The sequence below is a fragment of the Ochotona curzoniae genome, unplaced genomic scaffold, assembly GCF_017591425.1.
Source record: "Ochotona curzoniae isolate NIBS_2020 unplaced genomic scaffold, NIBS_Ocur_1.0 contig_4148, whole genome shotgun sequence".
Classification (NCBI taxonomy): domain Eukaryota; kingdom Metazoa; phylum Chordata; class Mammalia; order Lagomorpha; family Ochotonidae; genus Ochotona; species Ochotona curzoniae.
Window position 1 is genome coordinate 7324056 of NW_024466146.1, and position 21560 is coordinate 7345615.

The window sequence follows — 21560 nt, forward strand, 5'->3', positions numbered from 1 at the left end:
GGCAGGGATTTTACCCAGTGGTTAAAATATCACTTGAGATCCTGCATCTATATCTGAATTCCTGCTCCTCATCTTGAGATTCCAGTTTCCTGCTAATGCATTCCTGGGAGGCAGCAGGATGATGGCTTACACCCAAGCGAAGCTCCATCTCCAATGAGCAATCTCTTGACTCTTTCTCCTTCAGAGACACTGCTCCACTTCCTCCTGCCTCAAACCTTTCCTCTTGGCTTCTGTGGAATTCTACAGACTTGTTTTCTCCTTTCTTCGATTGTCGATGGCTCTTAACAGGTTCTTTCATTCCTAGCTCATCTTTTCATCTTACGGCTTATCTCAGGACTCGGTCCTATTACTCATGCTTGTATCACTCGCTACTCGTTTGCCCTTAGAACTCTCACAATGATTTCTATGGTTTCCACTATCACTTACGGTGACAATTATCACAAACTTATGTTGTATTTAGTTTCATTTTGGATGAATATGTTTATATCATCTGACAATAAGTCTTAATAACAGGCTTACCTGTATGTGTGCAACTGTCTTCCCAAAAGCTTTTCTTTCTTTCACATAGTTCCGGGTTTCTTCAAACATGAATTCACTGGCTGAAACTGCCAAGTCAGCAATTAGCAACCTTTCCTGCAATAAAATATTAAGTCTAAATTTCACAACTGAATTTTCACACAATTTCAATGACAATAAGCCTTGTAAGGAATCTTTATAGTAAACTCTTATTAATTTATAAATAACTGTTCACAAGGCTACCACAGAAATTTGAGATTATTTTGACATATCTATAAAAACAATTTCCCTCAACAAACCATTAGTTTATGGATTATTATTTTATTATACTTATGTCATTTAATTTCCTCTTTTTACACATGAATAAAGAATTCCTAGTTGGTTTTTATTTACATATATCTGTGTACTGTACCTTTATATATATATACACACACCCACACTGTGCCTTTATATACATATGGAAATCAACACCTTGAAATATATAGGTTAAATTCAGCCTATTAGTGCAAAAGTAGCCTTAGTCAGCTTCACTCTATTGTGTTGGTGATTCTGCACGGTATTTCAGTGCCAGTATCCCCAGTTCTTTCTATAATTTTGTATTTAAGCCATGGCTTGGTAGTCACCAGACATGACCTCTTTATGCTGCCATGTGAGATTCAACCATCACCGGACAATCATACTCTAATAACAGCTAAAACCTTTATCACAACAATTTAAAAACTGCCAAAAATTTTAGGTGACATATGCTTGTAAACAGCCGTAAGTTCATGGAGCAGGTGTTTGGTGCAGTGGTTAAAACACTCAGCTGGAATGCTCACATCAGACTGAAGTGCTGGGCTCAAGTCCAGGCCCCGGCGCTGACTGCAGCCTCCTGTGAATGCACACCCCAGCTGAAGCAGCAGGGAGTCGAGTGACTGCTTCTTGTCTGGGAGCCTTGACTGAGTTTCCAGCTCTTAGATTCGCCCTTGCCCAGCTCTGGCCATGCTGGTCATTCGCAGAGCGAACCAACAGTCACTTTTCTTGCTTCTCAAATGAATATGAATTATTAAATCAGCACGAGCAGAAATGAGAGAACTGAAATACCTACTTTCCCTGCACACTGTATAAGCTTTGACTGGATATTCCTGAGTTCAGTTGTTTATCTAATCCATAAACTTGTAGTTTTAAAAAGGTAATTATTTATTTTTATTTGGAAGTAGAATAGAAGAGGAGAAAGCAGAGGCAAAGGGAAAGAGAGCTTTCTCACCAAATACCCACATCAACCGACACTGACGTAGGCTAAAGCCAAGAGACCAGAACCCATCCGTGTCTCCCACAGCACAGTGGACTCAAGCACGTGAGCCGGAACCTGCTGCCTTTTGGACGAGAGCAGAGCGCCTGGCACTCCGACATGGCAGGCAGGCAGGCACTGCAAGAAGTGACAATCTGATGCATCATAATATTGGCCTCATATATTTTTATTTTAACTTTGTTATGCTCAAAAGATCAGCTATATAAAAAGTTTTGCATGGTTGGATTTATATAGTTCTATTCCCAGGCCATTATCTAAGGAAATGACGGAATCTTTAAACATTTCATACCTGTGGAAGCTCTTGCATGAGGTAATAGAAGCCTTTATTCTCTTCTCCAAGTAGGGCACTCGCTGGCAACCGGACATCTTCAAAGAACAGTTCTGCAGTATCCTAAAAGAATATACAAGTGGAGAATGATCTCATTTAAATTTCACAATAAAACAAGGGGTGACAGTGCTTCTACTTAAGAAAAAAACAAAAAACAAACTAACTGAAAGCCAAGTGGAGTAGTTCATGAACATGATCCGTAAATTGTAAGCTAGGGATTTGAATACGGGTCAATATGGTCCCCCAAAATACTGCAATACAATTTCACATTGTCAGTATGCCTAATATTGACCCTGTTCTCTAATACTGTCAGTTCCTCAAGAACTAGGAAGGATTTCTAGTACACATTAAGCAAAACATGTAGGGTTTTTTTTATAATACCTAGAAAAAAAGTTTCCTATTTTTATTAATTTTCTTCAATAGATTTCATAAATAAGTGGCTCATGTAGTTATTTTTGTCATTTCTAAAGCAGATAATTAATAACTCTAAGTCATTTCTACTGCTGATTAACAAAAAAGTGACATAATTTGCAATAAATCCCCTCTACTATTTCTGAAAAGCACATTTCTAGAATTCAGCACCGGAACGTTATAACTGTCCTGCAGTCATATGCAATCCTATGCCCTCCATTAGTAAGCTCACTAAATATGATTTATATTATGACTTACCTGGGCTTTTAATCCCATTTTATTTAGCTTTTTTCCCTTAATAAACCCTTTCATTCCATCTTCCACCAGGAAAAGGCTGATGCCATGGGCAGGAGAGCGAGCTTCACGGTTGGTGACTGTGACGACAATCACGACATTACTCAGCCATCCGTTAGTGATGAACGTCTGTAAGAGTCCACAGACACCAATGTTCACGACAGCGCAGGAGGACATGCAAACAACTACTGGGTAAAACACTGCTCAAGAAGACTAAAACAAACCAGGGAAAGATGCGTTTCCTCTCTGTATACAGTCTGTTCAGAGTATCTTCAGGGTTAATTTATACAGGTTATTAAAAAGCAAGGGAAGAAGTATCCAATACTTCAAACATTATAAATCCTAATGATAGTTAATAGAGACTATGCTCTGAAAAATATAAAATCATTTGTTAAAGTTGTGTTTTAGAAGGAAATTAAAGAAAAAGCAATCTGTTGTTCTAAACGGTACAATATACTTGAAGTGTATCTGTACTCTCAAATGTGTAAGTTTCTAAAAAGGCACAGTTTTGATTACTACTGATGGCCCATTTCTTTCAAAATAGTGTAATAAATAAAACATTGAGGGAGGCATAAAATAAATACGATGGATTCTCAGATGCTGCATACTCAGAAAACAAAATACACTCACATCAAACAATAATTGTCTTATTCTCCAGCGTTCCTGGATCATCTTAATCACAGCAATGGCTTTAGCTGCCCTAGGATCTACCCGTTTCGGATTCACGGACAGAACGTATTCCTTCTCACCCCTACTCTTATCCAATTCTAAATAGTGACTTATTTACCTGTCTCAAAGTAAAGCATGCTATAATTCTGCTTCATATTAAATTTACCATCCATTTCTTTCTAATTCATTTTAATACTTCTTGGATCTTGGTTGCCCCATATCAAAACTTGTTTAAAGTTCTTGCAACTGATTTCTCTGCAGCTCTGCCATTCTCAAGTATTGAAATTGAGCTTTCAAAATGTGATCTGAGGGCCTGGTGCAGTGGCCTAGGGGCCGGAGTCCCATGTGGATGCTGGTTCTAATGCCAAGAGCCCTGCTTCCCACCCAGCTCCCTGCTTGGGCCTGGGAAAGCAGTTGAGGACAGCCCAAAGCTTTGGGACCCTGTACCTGTGTGGGAGACCAGGAGTTCCTGGTTCCTGCAGCTCTGGCTGTTGTGGTCACTTGAGAAATGAATTAGCGGACGGAAGATCTTTCTCTCTGTCTCTGCTCCACTCTATATATGTCTGATTTTGCAATTAAAAAAAATCTTTTTTAGAAATGTGATCTGATCACATCTCCTTCATACATAATTATTGGTAAATATAGGCAAGTATTTTGCGTAGTGGTTAAGATGCAACTTGGGATGTCTACAGCCTATACTGGAGTGGGTGCAAGTCCCAGTTCTAGACCCAATTCTAGCTTCTTACATCATCCAATTCCTACCTTTCTTAGATAATAATGACCATTTGTGTAATTGCCATAGTTGTATTGCTCAAAATGTTTCTCTTAATTATTTTTCAATCAAACAACACCGTGGATACTCTAAAGTCCATGGTCTCAGACAAGTATTAAATGAGAGACAAATACAATACTGGAATGGAAAGGAAGGGAGGAGCAGTTCACAGGGTAAAAACTATTCACTTCAACACTGTGTAAGAAAACCATTGGAGGGACCCTAATGGCTAAAGTCCTTGCCTTGCAGGTACCAGGATCCCATACGGGCACCAGTTCTAATCCCAGTGGCTTCGCTTCCCATCCACTTTTCTGACCGTGGCCTGGGAAAGCAGTCGAGGACAGCCCAAGGCCTTGAGATCCTGCAACCACATGGAGGAGGCTCCTGGCTCCTGGCTTTGGATTGGCTCAGCTCTAGCTGTTTCAGCCACTTGGGGAGTGAATCAACAGATGAAAGATCTTGCTCTCTATCTCTCCTTTCTGTATTTCTGCCTTTCCAATTAAAAAGATAAATCTTTTAAAAAAAGTTGGAGTTCACCATACATTCCTGAAAGCAGTTACAAAGAGGATGAATAGATTCTCAAATATAACTATAATCACTTGGCCTAATGTGCTTCATTTTTTTTCATAATAAAATCAGAAATCACTGATACAATTATAAGAAGCTTTCCTGTAATGGACTTTCTCAATTTTTTTCCAAGTAATGACAAAACTTGAATAGAGCTAAGATGATCTCTAATGAGTGTTAGATTTCTTTTTAAATTTGGGGGACTTACATGTTAAAGCAACAAAGGTCATTTGACAACATGTATAGTTATAAAGAAAAAAAGAAGCATTTTCCATGAATTCATGATATAAATCACTGTTAAATTCTCATGTATCTTTTAAGAGTTGAAAATATCCTATATTTGCATTCTATATCTTGTTCTTTTCACTCAATATGCAATTATTTTCCTTTATCATTAAAATTTTATGTTCACAGTTTAATGGATTCCTATCAGTTTGGATTTAGTACATTTGGTTACTCGTTCATTTACTTTCAACTGCTTTCAATTTTTTGCTATTCTGATAGAGTCAGTGGTACCTATCTTGAGTGGTCACAGCCATGACCATAACTGAGTAGTTTGGATCTGCTTAAAATCTAGAGACTTAAGAGAAAATGATTTCATTTCACTTTTGACATAATATCCTATTCTTATTTGAAACCAAGGCCTCTACGCCACAGAGAATTAGCTGATGATACAGAACGAATGCCTGTTTACTATAATCCATAGCATGAATGATCAATACTAAAGTTTCATAAAATATATTTGAAGAACACAAGTTACTCAAAAGAGCCATAAAAGCACATTTCCTAGGATATATATGATATACAACATATTTACAGTGAATATCAACATAGCAAAAAATGAGAAGTTGTACATATTTCAAAAAATTATTTGATGTCATAGATTTTAATTTTTTGTATAATAACTACAAAAGTAGATCATGAAATATTCTTTAACCAGATTGCTTAAACTGTGGCCTGCAGCCAGTGTCAGTCCTCAAATTGTTACTAGCCTCTGCTAACTTAGGAGTACTAAGTAACTAGAAAATTTTTGAGTCTCGTGAAATTCACACTTGTGATTTTGTAAATACAAAGGAGTAGCCTAAATCAGTGATAAAATAAAATTTAAAAACATTTAAGTCTTCAAAAAATGTTAGACAATACTTTCACTAACATTAACTCCATAAGTAGTTACTGGGTATATACCAGACATTATCTTAGATAGACAATATCATTTGCCCCAATAACATAAGATTCTAAGAGAAAATGTTTATTCCCAAACCACTCACAACTTTATTTGGAAGAGCTTAATAATTCTCAGAAGTATTTAAGTCTTTTGAATTCTATTACTTACATAATCCTAAGAATCTTTAGAAATTCTTCCTGATATTTATGAGAAAATTTTTTTTTCCACATTCTTTCACCAACACAAAGCTTAACTACTGGCTGTCCCTATTTGGACAAAGTGAGTCTTCCACTTCTCTGGAATGACAAGGTTTTTTGGAAGCTAAACCAATTTTTGCAATATTAGTTTGGGGGCATGCAAAAATGGAATACAGAAGAGGCTACCACCGATCTGAACATAATATAAATATAAAATGGATTTCTAATGTCTCCTTATGTGAGTCCCTAGCTCTAACAGAATCTGTAATGAGTGGCATCTGACACATCTTCACACACATCAAGACCTCAGAGAGAACAGCTACAAGTTCACTTACACACCTTGCTTCCATTAAGAATCCAATCACTTCCATCCTTTTTGGCGTTTGTTCTTACTCCTTGTAAGTCACTGTAATTGAAACATAAAAATCCATCAGTCAGCAAGAATTAAACTATGCAAATGCTGTTACAAAATTGCACTATAAATATATGTATGATTAAAATTATATAAACTATAGGCCTGGCAAGTGCTAGGATCCCATATGGATGCTAATTTGTGTCCCAGATGCTCCACTTCCCTTCTAGCTCCCTGCCTGTGGCCTGGGAAAGCAGATGTCAGATGCCCACGCACTCGGCCCATACTCCTCTCCTTTCATTGGCACATCAGCAAGGTACCACTGGAAGCAGAGTAGCTAGGACTTGAAGCGGCATTGTCATCTGGTGTCACAATTGTTGGCTTAGCCCACAAAGCCATAATTTCAGCTGTCTAATTATCTGCTTGTATGTACTCAGCCCCTTCCCTAATCTCTGTTCAGCAAAAGTTGAGCTATTTGAAGACCCATGTCTCAAATCTACCTTAAAAGCAGAATATCTTTCTAAATATCATATTTATAATTAAAATATTAAAAACAGAAAATATATCAAAAGAGAAAACTATTTTTACTTCCCAGCATCAACATTTTCAAAATATATCCTTTCAATATTCATTTATACTATGGAACATGTATATGTATATTTATAAAATTGGAACAACACAATACTTTTCTTTTGATAACAATATCATAATTTTCGGTAATTTGTTAGCTACACAGACTGATATGATATACTTAAGATTTTTTAAACTATCCATTATTATTGAATACTTAGGTTACACTTTGTACACTTACTCAATAACAAATGAACAATCCATACCAGTTATTTTTGTAAAATTTTAAAATTCTTACTGCATGTAGCTTTTGCATTTTTTTTTGTACTATGGTAGTTTTATTCATTTTTAATCGTTGTATTAGCCTGAACAGTGACCCCTAAAGATATCTGACCTAAACCGCTGAAACCCGCATGTGTTAATTTACATGAAAAACAGGGTCTTGAAGATGCAATTAATTCCAGGTTCTTGATGTGTGGGAGCTTGCTGTAATTATGTAGAGGTGCTCCAAATGCAATCACAAATGTCCTTATAAAAAGAGAGGCACAGCAAGTACTCAGAGACAAAACGACGTGAACACAGAGGCAAGCGGCAGGAACGCTGACAGCCACCAGGAGCCAGCAGAGGCACAAGGCGGCCCTCGCCATCTCCGCACTGGGTTGGACGCTGCGGAAACCCTGAGTTTAACTCAGACACAGATTTTGACCTTTTATACTTCAGAGTTGTGAGAGAATACATTTCCATTGTTTTAACTCATACAGATTGTGTAATCTTGTCACTCAAAGCACAGGAAACTAATACATGCCCTCCAAAAGTTTATTTTACATTGCTGTTGTTAATTAAAAAGTCAAATCTTCCCTACCCATCCCATTCATGAAAATTTGAGGATATGATGGGTATTAAAATCACCTTTCTATGTCCTCTGCCTAGTGTATTTCCTTATATATAACAGCACACCTTTGTTAAACTGCATTATTAGAAAAGCCACGTATGCAGAGACAGCTCAGGAAGCTGGTGACAGCCTTCCTCAGAAAGGCTGGAGTACCACATGGTTCCAGCTGGCGTCTGAGAATGTAGATTTCAGAATAGGTCCTATCATTCCCAGAACTAATATTGTGTGCAAACCCTATGACTTTTAGAAAACTATGCTGAGGGTCCAGCATGATGGCCTAGTGGCTAAAGTCCTCAGCTTGAATATGCCCGGATCCCATATGAGCGCCAGTTCTAATCCCGGCAGCTCCACTTTCCATCCAGCTCCCTGCTTGTGGCCCAGGAAAGCAGTGGACAGTCCAAAGCTTTGGGACCCTGCACCCGCGTGGGAGACCTGGAGGAGGTTCCTGGCTCCTGGCTTCGGAATGGCACAGCTCTGGTCATTGCGGTCACTTGGGGAGTGAATCATCGGATGGAGGATCTTCCTCTCTGTCTCTCTTCCTCTCAGTATATCTGACTTTGCAATAAAACTGAAATCTTTAAAAAAAATAAAAGACGACGACGACTATGCTGTGTAAGATAAAAGCACCTTTCTAAAAGATGGCTTAATCAAAGAGATAAGTAATTTCATCTATTATTGCCAGGACAATAGATACTAAAAGTGAGCACTAAAAGTGCTATGGAATGATGACATCATCATTTTTATCATATTAAGTATAATGAATCAGTTGTTAACACCTGTACCTAGCTGATTCAAATGGCTCTTCTACATAGTGATATAACCAAAGATAACAAAGATAAAGGCATAGTCAGTGTGTACACCACCTAGTAACACAATTATCCTACGATTAGCCTACAACCACTGTCTTAATTTCACTAAAACAGACTTTGAGATGTTAGGCAACACCATGAGTCTGGTGTTAGATCACTCTAGCTTCAATGCAGTCAGTCGGTTATAGGAACTTGGCTACAACACTTCACTGCTTCTCTCTTTTTTTTAATAGAGGGATGTTATTATAAAATTGTTATAGCAAAATGGGTCTATCAACATGAAATCACTAATAAAATGCTAATTTACCAAACAAAAACACATAATAATACATAATAAAACTTCATGTGTATATGGAAGGAAAAATATCCAATGAATCTCTGGATAGTGTTTTTGGAGGCCATTCAAAAGAGAGGACAGTGGCCAAAGCATCTATCGGCAAGTAAATGAAATTTGTCCCATCTTCTCAATTCTTTTCCTCTCACGTGTTTCTCCTTATTTCTTCATCGAAATTCAACATGCTTGGATTTTATTCAGTAGTAGTTTTTCCTTTTCTTTGCAATCTTTTACCTACGTGGATCTTTTCCTTGTTTTTCTAAATCTGATTGGTTTGCAATCCTTGCAGAACTCACCGGACGTCTCAAAATCTACCTCTTTTCTGTATTCTCATTCTTGGCTCCTTTGATTACACACACATAACCACGGATGGAAGCAAGGCATGTACACATATAAGTGCGTCTTTGCTCGTACGCAGAATTCAGCGGTAGATCTAGATCTGTCACACTGTGACCTCCAGGTGAGAACTAACATGTGTGAGCTAACATCAGAATGAGGGTAATCAGCCAGTTTAACTTAGCAAAATTCAAAATAGAGATCAAATTGCTGCTTGTTTGGGCTACATTTGTAGGCAAAGGAAATGAAGGATAATATTTTATTCTTGGAAGTATCAGCCAGTAATAAGGGTTTCCATCCATGATATATAATTTAGGTAAATTGCCAAGTGACACTGCAGATTATTAAGAATTTACAAATGAGCAGCACTGCTAAGAACAGTGGGGCCCAACCCTGTAGAAAAAGCTTCAGATTTCCATACCTTAAGCTCTTCCTTTAAACTTCCTGCTTCCATTGGCCCACAAGGTCTGTTCTCCACCACAAAGCATTGCCTTTACTGTGCCGGCCTGTCACACTAGGATTCCGTTTCACCACCCTACTCTGAAAAACATCATTTTGTGTCCTCTGGCTGTTTTCTCAATAGCCATCTTACTCCATTCCAAAGAAACATCTACTAGATAATATAACAAGAGGGCTATCTGAATACCATTTTTATAGTACTGTTTGATGAATAATGACAAAAAGGTATAATTTTAGTACAGAAACAATTTTTATCTGCCTCAAATATTTTCAACTTCAGATTGAATCCACAGGTTTGCACTTCAGGCATGGGTTCTAAGAATTCAAAACTAACGTGCCCACTGACTTACCTTCCAGCACCAGGCTCTGTCATCGCTATGGCCCCAATACATTTGCCAGCAGTCATCTGGGGGATGAAGCGCTTAACCTGCTCTTCTGTGCCGTAGTTGGCAATGTAGGGCATGACGATATCTGAATGAAGGCTAAAACCCGGACCTGTACAATTTGAATATGCTCTTAGAAAAACAAAGGGAAAACAGTTATTTTGTTCTGTTTTGAGACTGCCTGATTATCAGTTAAAAATGATTATTGTAACAAGAAAATTTTGACCCATTAAAGCCTAAGTTTTCAAGTCTGTGAACATTTCAATATAACTGACAGTGCTGCAAATGTACTACAAGTGATAATTCATTGCGTAAGTTTTTCAGGGTGTCCTGTAAATAAAACAATGAGAAAAAAAGGCTAACTATTATCATAGCCTGTCTTCTCAAAAACATGACTTTCCCAGATGTTATTCTGTTTTCATTAATCTTCTGATTGCTGGTTCTAACATGATAGCAATTTCTGTAACATTCAATGAATAATTTAATGAATTCTTAATGAAATAGAAATAAAACATTTTGAAATACTGAACACTTACAAAACAATCTATTGTTACGATGACAAATTACCTTTTCCATAAACATATATTCTAACATAGACAAAATCATGGTGAAAATTTTGTACCTTTCAGCTCTCTTTAAATTATAGGACATAAAAAAACATCTACATAGTTTTAAAAGCATGATCTTTAGGCCCGAGTGCAACAGGCTACTGGCTAACTCCTCACCTTGCATGCCCCAGAATCCCATATGAGCACTGGATCAAGTCCTTGCAGCCCCTTCCCATTCAGCTCCCTGCTTGTGGCCTGTGAAAGCAGTGGAGTACGGGCCAAAGCGTTGGTAGCCTGTACCCATGTGGGAGACCAGAAGAAGCTCTTGGTTCCTGACTTTGGATGAGCTCAACTCTAACCACTGTGGCCATTTGGGGAGTGATGCAGTGGATGGAAGATGTTTCTCTCTTTCTCTCTTTCTCTATGTAAATCTGCCTTTCCAAAAAAAAAAATAAATAAATCTTTTAAAGGCAAAAAAAATATACACTTTGGTCCAAAATAAAGCTACCTCTCTAATATTTAACAACACCTAATCAGCAACTTAAAAGTGGACTTTTTATCTTTCCACATTTGGGAAACACACAAGAGAACAAATGATATACTGTTTTCACATTTTACTTTAAATTTTCAAACAAAATTGGACAGCATTTCTCAAAATTACCATCTTAGAAATGTGAACAGTTTACAAAAAAGAAAACCCTCAATTTCAAAGCTCTTCATACTTACTGTTCCTCCCACACAATGGCTGATGATAGCAAGTCCCCACCAATGCCACCGCGATGCTCTGCAATGTTGATCCCGAGTAGTCCCTGTTTTCCAGCTTTCTCCCAAAGCTCCCTGCTCACTTCTCCTGCTTTCTCCCATCTGCAAACAACAAATTACTTTAAAAATTATCTTAATGGATACAATTCTAAAACGATGAATGACTGCGCAGAAACGCACCCTTGGGGTAACTGCTGACATCAGCTATGCTCTTCTGTTAGCTTCTGCCTCTTCACCATTTCTCTCTCCCATTTCTGCCTTCCTTCTCTCACATTTGCCACTTCCTTTTCGATTTACTGGAACTGAAAGTGACACTCACTGACTCTCAGGGGGATAGCTGCTCTCTGGTGGGGCTCTTAGACTGCAGTAATTATGGCAGTCTGCTCTGTCTCATTCATAAAGGCAGTTCTCTGCCTGCGCTGAATTTGAAGTGCTGAACTTATGGGAGATGAGAATCAGAGGTGACAAGAGCTGGTGACCTCACCATACTTAATCAGGACCAGAGAGACACAGCAGCTTGCAGTACAGCATTGTCAAATGAACTTTTGGAGGGCTCGGATACTCAGATAAAACAGCAAAACCTTCCTTTTTCTTCCTCATAGATAACATGGTATGAGGGAGAAACAACTATTGGAGGTAGGCATATCTGTCAGTTTGTGTGTGTATCTATGTGATAAATGGTAAGACACTAATTGAAGGTAATTTAGACACCAAAAACAATTTTCAAAGATTAATCATTGTGTATATTTTAATAGCTATTGTCTAAAGGAGCTTTGGAAATATTTTTTATTATTGATCACAAATCAACTTGTATTATTTTTTAGTTCAAGAATTCAACAATTTTTCCGTAAGAAAATGTAAGTGCAGTGAAAGAATAATAAGATTTTCCTGTGACAAAGCACACTGTATTTCGTGTGTTGAGGTAATCATGGCTCGTGAGGGTAGATGATTTTGGTCATTTTTACCAAGAAAATACTATTACAGACTAAATGGAAGCTGTTTTAAAAAACTACTTCAAAATCATTCCAAACATACCACAGTACTGGTACTGAGTACTTTTTGGAAACATAAAATCATTCTATATTAATAGAAATGACAACTGTTTGGTCAACAAAGTAATTAGTAATTAATTAGCTGGCAAATATCTAATAGTAAAAATACTTAGAGGTGGCCATTTGCCTACCAAGACTTGTTCTATGGCAGCCTTTTGAGCTTTTACATATTTTAATTCATTACTGAAGCAGAAAAAGAAAGAATATGAAATTATCTAGTATTTTGCTGTTACTTTTAAAGATGATTAGATTAAGTTGCAGATTCTTTGATTTTTCCCATGATTAAATTGTACATCATAAAATTAGTTTAAAAAGTTATGAACCAATTTCAGAATCTTGAGGTGAAGAGCAACAGAACGCCGTTATTGAAGTACACAGTTTTTGTCCAGTATTCTAGGCATGATTCGTCGTGTGGAATGCAGGACAATGTGTCACTTACTCTGAATGATGAGGAATCACTTCTTCTTGAAAAAATTTCCTTGCACTTTCTCGGAAAATATCGTGATCTGAAGAAAAGATTCTTCTAATTCCTATGTCTGTCATTTTTTTAGCAGAAGGTGTTTCCAGTCGTTCTGCTCCAGAATGAGAGCATCTTAAAAAAAAAAAGTGAATTATTATTCCTCCTATTCTAATCAATGTCAATAAACACTGTGGAACCTTGACTTCCTTCCCAGAGACATGTGGTTTTCCTTGCTCAGCTGGTTCACTTCTCAGTTGAACACAGTGCCCAGGGCTGAGCGAGCTGGAAGCCAGAAGCTAGGAGCCAGGAGCTTCATCCATGTCACCCAGTAGGTGACAGGAACCCAAATACTTGGGTCACTTTCTGCTACTCTCCCCAGGCCAACAGCATGGAGGTACAGTGGCAGTGGAACAACTGGGACACAAACTGGCACCCACACTGGATGCTGGCAACACAGGTGGCAGTTTTACCCACTTCGCCACAATGCCATCTCCTCCTCCACCTAACACACTTTATCAGAGAATAGGGAGATCTTGAAATAACACAAACCTGAATTCAAATTTTTAGCATTAGCACTCTGACAGTCCCTCTCTTACCTTGCCAGGATGAAGTCCTTTGCTGGTAATGTAAATCTTCCCGAATTAGTACTTTATCCAGAATCATACAATCTCATGATGAGTGTATAAGTTGCAAACTGTGTTGATGCTAGTGCCACATGACAAAGCCAATTAAGATACACATCAAGATGCCACTTCCCTGTACTTGCATAGAATTATCCAGTATGTTCAGTTCTGATCTTCCTTCTTCTCATCCAGCCTGTAAGGAGCTTAATAGGGCTTTGTTCTCCAAGCTCCTGGAGATTTAAGCCTCAAAGTCTTACGCTGATGATTCATGAATTAAGGGTGGAGAAGAATTTAAAGAGTATAAAAGGACACCTTTAGGTCCTCAGGGACTTGCCTGTGATAGGCAGTTCTCCTGAGAGCACTGATTACATAATCTGAGCTTGCTTTCTGGCTGGTGACTTGCACCTCTGCACGCACTGTGCTTTTGCCTACCACAACCAGATGCCAGACACGGGGAACCTCCTGGATTTGAACTGTGGACCTCCAATATGTAAGACAAAATATATTTTTCCTTCTCAACATATTCTCTCCAAATACTATAATTGAAGTGATGAAGAGGTAATTAATATACAATCCTTTTCCCTCCCACTCTTCACCTACACGCATCAAACTAAGAATGGGACTGATCTGACTTGTAGTTTTTCAGATTTAGTTTTCCCTAATATACGTGAAGGGAACTTGGTCAGTACAGATTTATGGTATCAAGCTCACATACAAAATGTTTTTGCTTGACTCATAGACTTTATTTACAATTCTCCAGAGCATCGTTTCCTAAGAAATGATGATAAACCCAATGAAACCATAATCAACTGAACTGCCTGTAAACTACTACCAGCTGACTTTATAACCTTGCATTTGCTTAGAACAGCCAAAGTTTTAAATACAGAAAGCACAGAATAAATGAATGGTAACAAGTGGAATCTGCATCATCTAGGGAATTAAGAAGGCAGATTTCTAAAAAGTGTAAGGCACAACACCAAGAGTAAAAGTTCTTACACAACCTACAGTATATATAGCAAAGAAAACTAACTCATAAGAAACACAGGCCCGGAGCAACGGCTCAGTGGCTCAATCCTTGCCTTGTACATGCCAGGATCCCATATGAGCATCAGTTCGTGCCCTGGCAGCTCCACTTCTCATCCAGCTCTCTGCTGGTAGCCTGGGAAAGCAGTACGGGATGGCCCAAAGCCTTGGAACTCTGCATATGCATGGGAGACCTGTAAGAAATTCCCGATTTCTGACTTTTGACTTGAGATCAGCTCAGATCTGGCAGCTGCAGCCACTGGGAGAGTGAACCAGTGCAAAGAGGATCTTTCTCCTATCTCCTTCTCTCTGTAAATCTGACTTTCCAATTAACACAAACACAAAGTCGGCAGGGGGAATGTGGGCTCCCCTGCTGGACACCCACTCCCACTGGAGAGCGTGAGTTGGGATGGGGGCAGACCAGACCAGGCAGGGCTACAACACCTGTGAGCCTCATGTGAGCTAGATCAGGGAAAAGCCAGGCTGGGCTGACTGTTACAACTGGTACAAGCAAAATTAGAGTGGGTGAGGAGTGGCTGGGCTTTGCCACAGCATCAGCTGGCAGATGCTGGCACTGGGGGCTAATTCTGTCAAGTTCAACTGCAAAACCACCTGGAGAGTGCATAATCAGGGAGCGGGAGTAGGCACCTCCCTCTTGGGTTATCACTCCCACTGGAGAGCATGAAAACCAGGACAGGGGCAGGGGTGGCTAAACAGAAAGGCACCTGCCAGTATGTATGTGGGCTGGATAGTAGGGTTGCTTGGGTTGAACTAGGCTTCAATGCCCATTGACATGTATGAGAGCTAAATGCAATGTGGGTCAGACTGAACAAGCCTGAGGTACATACTGGGAAGCATGGGAACTAGCGTAGGGATAGTTCCCAACTAGAACTAGGGGAGTCGCCCCAACTAGGTCACAGCTCCCACTGGTTTGTGTGAAAGCTGAGTATGAAGTGGGCAGGATCAGGCTGGACTGCAATATCCATTGGTTCGCATGGAAGACAGGGCTGGAAATGGAGTTGACCCAGCAATTACAATGACCAGTATGTGTATAAGCTGACTGGGGAGACGGACTGTGCCAGACCCTGTACTGGCAAGCACACACAAGAATCAGGTCAGGGATCATCTCAGACAAAGTTTCTTTGGAGATCCTTCCAACTGAACTGTTGATCTCAGAAGGGACTATGTCAGCCAGTGGATTTTGAATAGATTTCATTGTGATTGGAAAGGCAAGATCAGCAGCAATTCAGAACTGTTGAACTATCAAAACTGCTTGAGCAGGAGCGTGCCTCACATCAGAGACCTGGGATGGGTGGGAGGCTGGGTGGGGCTTCTCCCTTTTTTTCTCCCCTGACCCCAGATACAGGGGAAAATTGATGATATTAGTTTGGAAACAATGGTCTTATCCACTTTCCTGTATCCCCTGATCTTTTGTACCCTAATCAACTAAGTAAGATTATAAAAATAAATAAAATAAAATAAATAAAAAGAAAAATAGCAAATAGAAAACCAAATACTCTTTAAAAAAACATGAGAAGCTTATTATAAAAATATTGTGACAGCCCAGACAATAGAAAATGACAACAGTAAGGTTAGGTCTTCTACTAAAATACCTTACCATGTTCTAATTTTTATTTAAATTGCAGCATTGCTCAGTATTTTCACCAATCAGCTGCCTTCCTGGTGACCGTAATCTTGTTCTTTTTTTTGTTTTTGTTTTTTTTTTTGCAATCACTGGGTGAAGAAAGTCTAGAACATCTTCAGCACCGTATCTTGCTCTTTCTCCTTGTTTAGCACACTTTTTACACATGTTACATCCTGATCTTCTGGCCTAGTTCATGTTACTGCAACTTTCACACCACCAGTTCTGAGCACTGAGTAAGTCTCGGCTTTTCTTTTCAACTGTCTTTCCTCCTTCAGCGTCCCTAGGTTTCATCTTGGCTTCAGTTGTTTTTTTCCCAACCACACTGATTACAACTGGCTCTTCTAGCCAAGTTTACATTTTTGCATTTTTTTTTGGTCAGGAAAAATCCAGTCCCCATTACTGACTTGGAAATTCTTGCTTGACATCCTGAATGCCTCCACCTCAGCCAGTCAATAGATACATCTTCTAAAATATTTTTATTGTACATTCAAATACTGTCAAAAGATATTTTCTGATTTACATTAAATTGTGATTTAGAGTTCTTTCTTCTTTAGTTGGATTGTTTTTTTCTTTTTTCTGTATTTCTTCAGGAAAGAACTATTTCATGAAATTAATCAGAAAAGACCTAAAGGCTTCCCCCCCACCCCCCAGTTTCTAACTAAACACTGCAACGTTTCTAAGATGCTCCTAAGTATAGTAAATTCACTTAATATAATATTAATCAGACTTGTTTAATGGTATTTAGGAGATTTTAATCATTTTTCCCCCCCAAACGAGGTTATTTTGTTCTAGTTTGACTTATGGACTGAATTATGGCCTTTACATGTTGAAACTCTATCCATATCCTGGAAATGTAATTGACTTTGGAGACAAGAGACTTTGGGAGGTAATTAAGGTTCAATGCATTTGGAAGGGTGGAGTCTTAATCCGATATTATGGGTGGCTTTGTAAAATCTGAGTCTTCACCACCCAGGCATGAGGAAAAGGCTGGGTGAGCTCACAGTGAGAGAGGGTGGCAAGCTGGAAGTCAGGAAGAGACCTCACCAGGAAAGAAATCAGCTGACAACTTGACCTTGAGCCTCTCAGGCTCTAGAACTATGAGAAATAAGCCTGTATTGCTTAAGTCATCCAGTTTGTGTCTCGTTTTTACTTTGGCAGTTGAAGTCAACGCTGACTATTCATTTGGTGTCATTTTCAGATGTCCGTATTCCTCACAGGAGCGATTGGGTTTGAGTTCCAGTTTCACTTCTGATTCCAAATTTCAGCTTCCTGTTAGTACGCATGCTGGGAGGCAGCAATGGATGGCTGAAGCAATGGGTCCTCTCCTCTGATAAGACAGACTTGGACTGAGTGGCCAGCTTCCAGCCTCCACTTGGCCCAGGCTGAGCCTCGTAACCATTCAGTGAGTGAAGCAGTGGATGGGAACTTGCTCTCAAATAAATGATAAATTAAAAACTAATCGGGCGTGGCGTAGCAGCTAAAGTCCTCACCTTGAACGCACCAGGATCCCATATGGGTGCCGGTTCTAATCCCGGCAGCTCCACTTCCCATCCAGCTCCCTGCTCGTGGCCTGGGAAAGCAGTCGAGGACGGCCCAAAGCCTTGGGACTCTGCATCCATCTGGCATACCCGGAAGAGGCTTCTGGCTTCAGATAGGCATAGCACCGGCCGTTGTGGTCACTTGCGGAGTGAATCATCAGACAGAAGATCTTCCTCTCTGTCTCTCCTCCTCTCTCTATATCTGACCTTCCAATAAATAAATAAATCTTTTTAAAAAAGAAAAACTAATCTGGGATGTCTTGCACGAGGTACTTTAGCTGTTGACATTCGGTAGTAATTTTAAACTTTCGCCTTCATACATTTTTCTGGTCACTATCCTGTCACTTGTAATGGCTTATTCCCTGACTTAGTTAATACACACTGAGTACCCAATATGTTCACCAGCATTCTCTAAGCTTGGGCTACATCTGTCAACACAACATAGACCTCTGTCCATGTGCTCACATTCCAGCAAAGAAAGACTAAGAGATAAATGATAAACATGGTAAGTAAGCAAGTTGTATAAGAAATTATTATTATGGAAAAAAGAAATAAAGGAATCTGAGACACAAGTTGCAATATGAGATAGAGCAGCCGGGTAAGTTAAAGTAGAAGGTGGATATCTAGGCAAAAGTTAAAGGTCACAGAATAATCAAAGAACTTTAGGACCCCCAAAAAATTACAATAAAGATTGCAATTCTGAGACCATGTGTTCTAGAAAGACCAAGGAAGCCAGGTGTGGCTGGAATGAGATGAACAGATAAGTGGGAGGTAACAGGACATGCGAGGCTCTTACAGATCACTGCCTAGGTGGATCAGATAGAGTATAACTTACTTTATCCCTACGACTGAAATTCTTGGTTCCACTTTATTACTAGTGCAACTCTAAAGCACATATGTGTGCAAATAGTTTTGTTCACACTTGACATTTGTCTGTAAGCAAAAAATACGCTGAGCCTAGGAAACTGGGACTCTGGGACACCCAAGTCAGCCTGTGTCTTACTATTTTATCTCCCATTCAGGAAATCTTTGGACTATTGCTAAGTAAAACAGACTCAGAAAGAGAAAAGCAAAGGAAGCACCGAAAAGAAAACAGGCTTTCCAGTTAGTCAACACTGGTTAAAAGGCCAAGGGATGAAAATACAAGCACAGGTTTCTCTCAACACCTGTTGCTCATTCTAAAGACCAAGAAGCTTTTACTGCACCAAATGGTCTGCTTTGACTCCTACAGGCCAGGATCTAATTTTGTAAGTTTCATTTTACATTTTAAAAAAGAAACAATCTCCCTCAGCACACTTTCTTCACACCTGAGAGTTGGTAATAAATACAGCAACTCAGGCCTTAGCACTGAATCACAGCTGCTATTTGTAGAAAGTATCCAGAGTGATCTATACACATCCTGGAGTTTAAAAAATAGGTGACAATAAAACGTCAGCTCCCATCCCACTCGGGAGCCCCTCAGGTCCGCCCTTGTCCAAAATTATTTATGTGAGGGTCAATTTCTTACTCATACTTCAAACAAAATATGAGACTATGGCTGTATCAGGCCAGGCCTGAAGGGTCTTTTGAAAATGTACATGTCACTCTCCTTTTTTTTTTTTTTGTTTAGGAAACACTTTTTCACATAAAGGTTGTGCTAAAAATATCCACCTGTTACGTTTGCATGAAGTAAATCTTTTGTAACTTTTCTCAGTTTTGTGACCATCTCTATTGATAGAGGTACTAACCTACCTGAACAGTTCTTTAATTGTGAGAGCAGAAATAACTCCTGATACAAAAGAACTTTGCAATCATGATTTTCTGATGTGCTAGGGATCAAGTTTAAGAAAGTGTGTGCATTCTGAGGCCAGGCTCCCCTCCTTCCAGAAGCCTTCCCCAACTTCCCTGGGAGGTTTGTCATCCTAGAACAGCCTCTTTCCCACAACGGGGTGATTCAGTTAATTGACCCGAGCTGCCAACACGATTAAATTAACACATCCTTCGTGCTTCGAGGTTGCCTACCCAATGAATGGGTTTAAACACCACCTTAGTAGTCACTAAGCCTCTTGGAAGCTGTCTCCAGTAATTCCTTGGCATTTAATTAAGTACGGGATTTTGTAATAAAACTAAAGCCAATTTTCTTGTCTGATGGGGCCCTCGCCAGTCATTTCCACCCAGGACTGTCTGCTGTGTTTCTTTGTGACCTCGGCTCGCGGCTGCACGACAGACTCCCAAGTCCACGATCAGGTGGCTGTCCCGCGCCACCGTGGTAACTGGGACAAAGGTCGTGGACGCTCCGCCGCGGCGACCACTCGCCCCTCCCCAGGCCATTCTCGAACACGCTCCCACGGCAGGCCCGACCCTTTCGTGAAAACCTCTTCTTTTACCAATGGAGGCGGGGGAGGGGGGCAGCAGCCCGTATCAGGGGCGGCATGCTGACACCCCCTTCCTCCGTGCCAAAGGTGGTCGCACCCAAGTTCTGGGAGCAGCAGCCCGACCCTTCTCCTCCCACCCGTCCCGACCTGCCACACCCACAGGCGCGCGCGCTGCCGGCTCTCCTCAGCAGGGCTCCGGGCTCCACAGCCCCAGAGAAGCGGAGGCGGACGCCCAGTCCCGCCAGTCCCCCCTGCCCGCAGGAGTCGCGGCCGCCACTCACCTCGCGGCGAGCGGAGGGCACGGCGCACAGCGGCCGCCCCAAAGGCGCAGGGAGCCGCGGAGCAGGAGACGCGCGGCCATGGCCGGCAAGGCGAAGGGCGGCCTGTGCTGCGGTGCGGCTCCTCAGGCACTCCCCGCGGGCACGCCCGGGCGCCGGTGGACCGACTCTCCGCGGAAGCGTCCAGCTGTGTGCGGTTGACTCTGCTGGACCCGAGCGCGAGCGCCGCACTTCCGGAGCCCTGAGCGGTCCGCCCCCGGGGGTGGAGTGTTCGCGGGGCAGCGCGCCCCGGAGTCTTCCTCAGAGTTCTAGAAGTGCTGAGGTGAGGGAGGTTTCTGCTTTCTGCCTTGCTCCTGCTTGTGTAAGGTTCCAGGGTGCCCCCAGACCCAGAAACACCGACGTTTCCCTCAAGTGTATTTTGTAACTTTAAAGGTTGACTGATTTCACTGCTGTTTACTGCCTTGAAAGAATTGTACCGTTATTTTTATCCCCCTGCAAAAATTAGGGACTGCAAAGAATTAAAGAATCCTGAAAAGAATTAAAATACGTATCAGTGTGCCAGTAAAAAACAAAAAACAAACAAACAAAAAAAACACGTTAATTTAGTTTTCCAATAGTATTGAATTCGTACCTTGCTAATTCTCTTTGACTCAGGTCTCGCTAGCGTTGACAGGACTGACCTGAGAATTGTAATTTCTTTTTTTCTGACAGGAAACATCTCTTTTTGAACTCTAGAGAATGTGTGCAGAATGGATGTCTAAGAAGGTAAAGTACAGTGAGGCCTTAAGATAATTCTAGGAGTCAAGGCTAGTTACTGGGGGGGGGGGGGAGGATGCTGAAATGGTGCACGTGAAATGCTTGATGCTGTACGTTAAACAATCAGCTGACTCAAGTGTTCTGTTGAGTTTATAAAGGTCTCAATTCTGTGGTGC

At 40.4% G+C, this 21560-nt stretch overlaps 1 protein-coding gene across 1 annotated transcript in view; it reads right to left on the reverse strand.

Annotated features, from left to right (window-relative positions):
- Nucleotides 1–20822, reverse strand: part of ACADL (acyl-CoA dehydrogenase long chain) — a 39733-nt gene extending 18911 nt beyond the window's left edge. Inside the window, exons 1-8 of the mRNA XM_040984623.1 lie at nucleotides 20632–20822; nucleotides 13147–13299; nucleotides 11620–11757; nucleotides 10313–10477; nucleotides 6550–6616; nucleotides 2805–2969; nucleotides 2097–2198; nucleotides 520–633 (exon numbers count right to left, since the gene is read on the reverse strand). Of these exons, the coding sequence (XP_040840557.1) occupies nucleotides 520–633; nucleotides 2097–2198; nucleotides 2805–2969; nucleotides 6550–6616; nucleotides 10313–10477; nucleotides 11620–11757; nucleotides 13147–13299; nucleotides 20632–20711 (984 nt within the window). The 5' untranslated portion in view covers nucleotides 20712–20822. The remainder of the gene's footprint in view (nucleotides 1–519; nucleotides 634–2096; nucleotides 2199–2804; nucleotides 2970–6549; nucleotides 6617–10312; nucleotides 10478–11619; nucleotides 11758–13146; nucleotides 13300–20631) is intronic.
- Nucleotides 20823–21560: the final 738 nt, after the last annotated feature.